Source organism: Lynx rufus, unplaced genomic scaffold, assembly GCF_022079265.1.
Source record: "Lynx rufus isolate CCGP_SWC_20201006 ecotype Redwood Valley unplaced genomic scaffold, mLynRuf1.p SCAF_14, whole genome shotgun sequence".
In the NCBI taxonomy this organism is placed as follows: domain Eukaryota; kingdom Metazoa; phylum Chordata; class Mammalia; order Carnivora; family Felidae; genus Lynx; species Lynx rufus.
Genome location: NW_025814828.1, coordinates 41,530,001 through 41,537,911, shown reverse-complemented (window position 1 = coordinate 41,537,911; position 7,911 = coordinate 41,530,001). Strand labels below are relative to the sequence as shown.

General features: G+C 45.3%; 1 protein-coding gene across 1 annotated transcript in view; it reads left to right on the top strand.

The window, feature by feature from the left end:
- The first annotated feature begins 4,185 nt into the window (after positions 1 to 4,185).
- UXT (ubiquitously expressed prefoldin like chaperone) overlaps positions 4,186 to 7,911 on the top strand; it is an 8,866-nt gene continuing 5,140 nt past the window's right edge. The window contains exons 1-5 of the mRNA XM_047076156.1: positions 4,186 to 4,232; positions 4,414 to 4,520; positions 5,932 to 6,013; positions 6,153 to 6,220; positions 6,492 to 6,599. Of these exons, the coding sequence (XP_046932112.1) occupies positions 4,423 to 4,520; positions 5,932 to 6,013; positions 6,153 to 6,220; positions 6,492 to 6,599 (356 nt within the window). The 5' untranslated portion in view covers positions 4,186 to 4,232; positions 4,414 to 4,422. The remainder of the gene's footprint in view (positions 4,233 to 4,413; positions 4,521 to 5,931; positions 6,014 to 6,152; positions 6,221 to 6,491; positions 6,600 to 7,911) is intronic.

The following is a 7,911-nucleotide window of genomic DNA, read 5'->3' as shown; positions in this document are numbered from 1 at the left end:
GGCTCAGATGGTTAAGCAGCCAACTTTGGCTCACGTCATGATCTCGCGGTTCGTGGGTTCGAGCCCCAGATCGGGCTCTGTGCTGACAGCTCAGAGCTTGGAGCCTGATTTGGATTCTGTGTCTCCCTCTCTCTCTGCCCCTCCCCCACTCCTGCTCTGTCTCTTTCTCTTGAAATTAAATAAACATTAAAAAATTAATAAAAAAATTAGACTCGTACATAGAGATTAGCCAAAAGCATGTTTATGGTTTCTGATACAGGAAAACTAAATAATTTAAATGTCTACACAGGGAACTGGTTAAATTAATCACTTTAGATATACAGTATATTTATATGTATTTTTAAAATTGCATAGAATAATGATGCTATTAACATTAGTCTATGGTCTGATAAGTCTATGTAAAATAAAATATTTCTAAGCAACAAAAAAATTTATGAATACAGTGTGTCAATATATTCTCTCATGACTTCCGAACTTTATGTCATGACTAGAAGGGACTTCACTCTAAGATAATAATAAAAAATGTTCTCCCATTTTTTCCTTCTAGCACACTGATGGTTCCATTTTTACATTTAAATCTTTAATCCACCTGGAATTTATTTTAGTGTAGGAAGTGAGGGAGAGTTCTAATTTTATTGTTTCCTGGTGAATGGCATGAAATATATCCTTCTGCTGATGAACTGGTATGCTTTTTCCTCGTGGGCAATACCCGTCACATAACTAACCTCATTTCCCTTTTTGCTACTGCTGTAGGAAGCTTAGAGACAAATTCACAGCTAAGCACGGAAGAGAATTTCATACCTACATCCCAATTTCCCCTGACGTTAATTTTCTACTTGCTTTATACTTTTTGTGAGCCTACCTTTATTTTTCAATTTTATGAGATGTATTCTTAACGGGTTCCAAATACCCAGTGGAAAATAAAGGAGGCAGTGAATCAAGAGTTTAGCTCTAATTCATCTGGGCCTCAGTCATTTCTTGCTCTTCTTAGGTAAGGGCAAGACAGAGATCTCTAAGTCAAAGCCGGGGGAGGCTTGTGGGCAGGGGTTGGCTGCGAGGGAGAGAAAATACAAATGGAGATGACAGACAGTGTCGGCCTCATACCTCCCAGAAGCACCAGCCTGAAAACACCCGTATCCGTAAGCCAGGTGAGAGGTCACCAGTTGAAGCTTGGTAGGCCCACATACTTAGAGCTCCAACATACGTATTGGTGATTAACATGGTTGTATAGAGCTGACATGATTGAGGTTGGCAAACTTTTCCTATAAAAGGCCAGATAGTGGGTCGCCTGGGTGGCTCAGTCGGTTAAGCGTCCAGGTCCTCATTTCGGCTCAGGTCATGATCTCACCGTTCATGAGATCGAGCCTCACGTCAGACTATATACGCTAACAGCGCAGAGCCTGCTTGGGATTCTTTCTCTTCCTCTCTCTCTCTGGCTCTCTCTCCCTCTCTCAAAATAAATAAATAAACATTAAAAAAAAATAAAAGGCCAGATAGTAAATACTTTAGGGTTTTCAGGCCACATGGTCTCTTTGGCAACTACTCTACTACTAGAAGCATGAAAGCATCCACAGACATGAGTATAGCTGTGTTCCAATAAAACTTTATTATTGGACACTGAAACTTGAATTTTATAGAATTTTCACATGTCACAAAATATTCTTATTACTTTCTTCAAGCATTTAAAAAAGTGAAACCAGTGTTCTTGGACTGCAGGCTGTAGAAAAACATCAAAGGTCAGCAAACCAATGATGTAGAGCTTAGATGAGGAAGTTTGTTACTGGAAATATGTGTACAATTGTCAATACTTGGTTTACAATGCAGTGACATCCTTTAGATCAATACTTTTACCTTGAGAGATTTATCATGAGGAAATAATCATAGTATTATACAAAAATAGGAAAGCAAAGACTGTTATCACATCCTGGGTGTTAACCACAGAAAAAACTGGACACATCCAAACATCCAATAACATAGGAGTGGCTCAAAAATCTGAGGCCATCCTGTTGGGCTCTGTGCTGACAGCTCAGAGCCTGGAACTTGCTTTGGATTCTGTGTCTCCCTCTCTCTCTGCCCCTCCCCCACTCACGCCCGTGCTCGCTCGCTCTCTATTAAAAATAAATAAATGTTAGAATTTTTTTTTAAATCTGAGGTCGTCTAAAACGTGTAATTCTATGTAGTCATGTCAATAATTATTGCTGAGTCTGGAAACAGAGAAAGCAAATACGGTCAAATATTAACATTTGGCGAGTCTAAATGCAGGCTATATGGGTGTTCACTGCCAGCTTTTCTGTAGGTTTGAAATGTAAAAATAAAGTTGGAAACATGTTTTTAAAAAGTAAAAAAACGTTTCTGTGAAATGTAACTTAATAGATTTGCAGAGACCCATCTCCAGCTCATCAGAACTCTGTGTTCTTTTGTGTTAAATAAAGATGATAAGTATAACACCCTTTTTTACCCCACAGGAATATATTGTAGATTAACTCAGTAATAGTTGTCTAACTACCTGGAGTCTGTTTCAATCACACCAAATGCAACTTTAACTATATGTAGCAAGATTTAGAAAAAACAATTTTTTTTTTTTAGCACATTCCCTTGGCTCTTCCGCCCGGACTAGAGGAATGGGCTGATCGTGGAGGAGGGACAGTGCTCCCGCCGCTTCGCCTGCAACACCTGCCCCTACCTGCACAACATCACCTGCAAGGTAACAAAATAAAGTATCCAAAGCTGAAAGAAGTGGATGATGTGCTTGGTGGAGCACCTGCCTGGGAGAATGTTGACTCCACTGCAGAGTCATGTCCTAAATGCGACCATCCTCTTGCCTATTTCAAGCAGCTTCTGCAGACTAGCCAATGACCACCTTCTATAAATGCTGCGATGCTCAGGGTGGACACCTCTGGAGGGGACTAAGGCCATACTGGCCCAGCTGTGTCAGCGTCTGCTTACCTTGTTCCCCAGGATGGATTCCCAGCCCAGAGTGTGAACCGTGAGTCCTGAGAGTCTTTGCTGGTGTGGCAGAAAGCTAACCCTTTTAGGGTAGTGGGCCAGGATGTCAGCAAATGTAGCTCATCTGCCAATCAGCGGATGAGTTCATTTATGTCCAGGGAGATGGGGTGGGGGGGGTAGGGTATCCATAACTAAGTGCACTCTGTTTAATGTCCTGCTCATTTATCTTTTACATGTATTGAGTAATTGACATTCTATAAAATTTCGTATTTTTTTAAAATCACATTTCTTTTACAATCATGTTCTAAGAACAAAGAAAACTTGCTTAGGTTTTGAGCATTTGAAAGAAAAACTTGCTTTTACACATGAAACCCACAAAGTATCTGAGAAATCTTCCCTGGTAGGGGTGAGTGCCCTAGGCCCTATAGGCGGGAGTAGCATTTGAGGAATCTGGCATGTGGGTTCTCCTTTAGGCTCAGCCTGAACTTGCTGGGTTTGATGCTATTATTTGAAAATCGAACATAGAAAAATAAATTCATTAGCTTCAGCGCATACGAATGAATAAAAAGTTTACACATTTAAATAAAGACATTGGAACTATTTCTAACTACAGAGTAGCTGATCTCGAGCAGAGGACTTCAGCGACCCGCCACTTGACGCCTCTACTAAATGAAGTAATAGACATAGTGTGCTGTCAGTATCTGCTCGGATCCTGGTTATGGAATTGCGAGCTGCAAAGCCGGAGTTACCAAAGATGAATTTTAGGACCTCTGTCTCCATTAAAAAATTTTTTAATGCTCACATCCATCCCCATTACCGGGAGCCAAACCCAAATCTCCCGTGTGAAGAATCCAAATCCACGGCGATAGATCACAGGGATGTACCCTCTCCTTTTTACAAACCAGAACCAAAATCAATTCTTGTCTGGCTGCTTCCGAAGCTCTGACTTTTAAATACCAAACGCTTTACTCTCTCTCTACCTCCACCTGCACGCCCCGCCTCACCCAGAACCCGCCAAATCCCATTAAGGCCCGCCCCCGCGAGCCACGCGCGGTCCCCACAGGCTCCGCGCGCATCCCTGTTCCCACACGCTGCTGTCTAGTACTCTCACCGGATTCCCTAAAGCCCCGCCCTTCTCGCCTCTGCTTCGGCGGTTTTCATCCCTTCAGAGCGGCCCCTCCCCACCTGGCTATTTGGTTGGCCCTCGCCCTTAGCGTACGTCATTCACCCGCGCCACCCGGAAGCCGCGGTTTATAGCAACTGTTCTTATTGCCGGCGGCTCTAAGGTGAGGGCCGCGTTTGGGTGTCCCTGGGTGGCAAGGTCCCAGAGTTGGGAGGGGCAGAAGGCAGAACCCCTGGCAGGAGTCGGACGAGCCCACTTCGGCTGTTGAGGGGGGGGCAGATGTACCGTGCTTGAGGCCAAACTGAGTGATCAACGTGGTCTGCCCCCCCCCTCACATTCCTCAGGAGCCCATCATGGCGACGCCCCCTAAACGGCGGGCGCTGGAATCCACAGGGGAGAAAGTGCTGCGCTATGAGGCCTTCATCTGCGACGTGCTGCAGCGGGACCTGCGGTGAGTGACAGTGTGGAGGGCCGGGCGTTTGGAACGTTCCACGTGGGGAGGCGGGGCGTTTGAAGTCAGGGCCTAGCTTTCTGATTGGTGGGGAAGACGTTCGGAGGTCGGCCCCGTGCGCCCATCGAGCGGGGAAGGAGGGGCGACGACATCCGGGGTGCGACTGGACTGGGATGTGGCGGTCTTAGTAGAGGGTGTGTCCGCGCATGTGCAGCCCCCCATCTCGGGCCGAGTTGGGTTCCAAACCGGTAGTTCTTGGGTTCGAATCCTTCGCTTGGCCGTTTCTCCATCCTGTGAAGACGGTGTACCCCGTCTCGCCTTTTTGTGCCTCAGTTTTCTTATCTGTGATATGGGAAAGTTGATGGGACCTTCCTCAGGGGGTTGTTTTGAGTTTTTATTGTGTTCATTCCTTGTAAAGAATTTAATATGGATACTACAGGCTCAATGAGCATGAAAAATTATTACTATCCTTACTAGTCTGAGTAGGAAATAGAGTATTCAGAAATAGGACCTTGAACATCCTAAAAGAGATGGAGGAATTTTCTAGAGAATGGGACATTCTGATTGGAAAGAGGCATCGGCAGTGTGATAACAATACTAAGAAATAGGGGCGCCTTGGTGGCTCAGTCCTTGAGCATCTGACTTCGGCTCAGGTCATGATCTCACAGTTTGTGAGTTCGAGGCCCACCTCAGGTTCTATGCTGACAACGCAGAGCCTGGATCCCACCTACAGTTCTCTCTCTCTCTCTCTCTCTCTCTCTCTCTCTCTCTGTGCCCCTCCCCTGCTCATGTTCTCTCTCTCTCTCTCTCTCTCTCCCTCTCAAAACTAAAGTAAACATTAAAAAAATTTTTAATAATAATACTAATAAATATTAACTAATACATACATAGAGCTTACTATTTGGCAGGCACTATTTTAAGTGCTCTTTTTATGTTATTTTTGAGAGAGAGTGTGCAAGCAGCAGAGGGGCAGAGTATCCCCAACAGGCTCCACGCTCAGTGGGCAGCCAACTTGGGGCTCAGTCTCACGACTGTGAGATCATGACCTGAGCCCAAATCAAGAGTCAGGTGCTTAACCCACTGAGCCACCCAGGCACCCCTATAAGTGCTTTATAGTAAACTCTCATGTAATTCTCTTTATGACTCTGAGGTAATAATTGTCATCCCTATTTTATAGGTAGGTAAATTGGGTCCTAAAGAGGTTACTTACTTGCCAAAGTCACACGACTAGTCAAAAAAGAGAGCCTAGATTCAAACCCAAGCAGTCTGACTCACAATCCAAACCTTCACTTCTGCACTAAAATGCTTCTTTAGGGCATGGTGACATGAGGGTCTCAGAGGGTCATACTGTGAGGTATTCTGAGAGGGCCAGGGCTTCCTGTTGGTCACCATTCTCCTCTTGTCCCATCAGAAAAGTCCTGGACCATCGTGACAAGGTATATGAGCAGCTGGCCAAATACCTTCAACTGAGAAATGTCATTGAGCGACTTCAGGTAAAGACACCAAGGTTTGGTACCATTTTGGTGTATGTGGACAAGGGAGGGGGATGGGAGGAGAGACCCCAGACCAAAACCTGTCAGCTGACCTAAAAGTTGACCACTGACCCCTACCTCTTTTTCCCTGGCCCCACAGGAAGCTAAGCCCTCGGAGTTATATATGCAGGTGGATTTGGGCTGTAACTTCTTCGTTGACACAGTTGTGTGAGTGTCTACCTGCCCCTATGAGCCCACAGGGTTCAGCTCCCCTCTTCATTCAACAGATATTTTTTTGACTATTTGCTATTTACCAGACACTGTGCTAAGTGCTGGGGATGTGACAGTAAATCAAATAGGACAAAATCCCTGCCCTCCCAGAGCTTCAATTTGGGGAAGGGGGAGGAGGGGATTAAAAAAAAAAAACCCATCTCTAATAAACTGTATAGTATGCAGTGATAAGGACATCCCGCTCTTCCTCTAACCATTGTTTCCTCAGCCCAGACACTTCACGAATCTATGTGGCCCTTGGATATGGTTTTTTCCTGGAGTTGACTCTGGCAGAAGCCCTCAAGTTCATTGATCGTAAGAGCAACCTCCTCACAGAGTAAGTCCATTCTATGAGGATAGTGTCTAAAATACCACCATTTGCAACACCCTTCTCCCTTTCCCCATGGCTGCCTGGGATGATACTTCAGGGCCCATCTCCCCTCCTCCTCAAGGCTAGGGCTGAGGACAGTGGAGATACAAAGCTGAGCCCCAAGTATAGTACATAGTAAGCACTCAATAAATGGTCTTTGTATTGTCCATCCACACAAACATTTGTTGGCTCTCTGCTGTATGCCAGGCTCCATACTTGGTGGCGGGGAGGCAGACAGAAGGGTCCCTTGAAGGCCTAATTTTGACCAGATCCAGGAGGTTTTGGCCTATAAATCAGTAACAGTAAAACAAACTATCTCTGACTTCACCTCCTCCTAAGTTGTCTGCTCATCCACTGTGCTCTCACCACACTGACCTTCCCAGGCTTCTTTAAACACCCTCAGAACGAGCCCACCTGACTGCAGGGACTGTGCTCTCTGCCTGTAACACTCTTTCCCCAGGTACACGCCTGGCTTCCTTTCCCCTAACTCAGTTTAAGTCTTTCTCAAATGTCACCTCCTCAATGAGGACTTCCGTAGCCTAACTGTCAAATCACGACCCCTGGCTCTCCTCATTCCCCTCCCTTGTTCTACTTATGACCTCTCAATGTTTACTGTGTAATTTTACTTCTTTCTAAAATTCATTGCCTTTGCCCATTAGGATGTAAGCTTAACAAAGGGAGATATTTTGTCCATACCCCCAAGTGACCAGAATAGTACATGGCATAAAGTAGGCATTCTGTGTTTGTCGAATGTTGGAGGGGCACCTGGGTGGCTCAGTCGGTTGAGTGTCCGACTTCAGCTCAGGTCCTGATCTTGCGGTGAGTTCGAGCCCCGCGTTGGGCTCTGTGCTGACAGCTCAGAGCCTGGAGCCTGCTTCAAATTCTGTGTCTCCCTCTTTCTCTGACCTTCCCCAGCTCGCACTCTTTCTCTCTCTCAAAAATAAACAAACTTTTTTTTTTTTTTTTAAAAAGTGTACGTTGGAAACAGATTGAAGTGGGGATTGAAGCAGATTTCTGGTGATGGCAGCAGGGAGGTAATGTGGGGAGAAAGTATGGGCTCCAATTGAGTTTAAGGCTTTGTACAGGGAAGGGAAATTGGGAGTGTGGATGAGAGGTTTGAAATGTAGCTAAGGAAGGCCTCCCAGGGGCTATCTGGGGAAGAGCCTTCCTGGCAAGAGGACCACTGTGACTGCCATGTAGCAAAATTGCCAAGAGAGGGGACACTGAGCAATGCATTTAGATTAATATCATCTCACAAGAGTGAATACCACTCATCTAA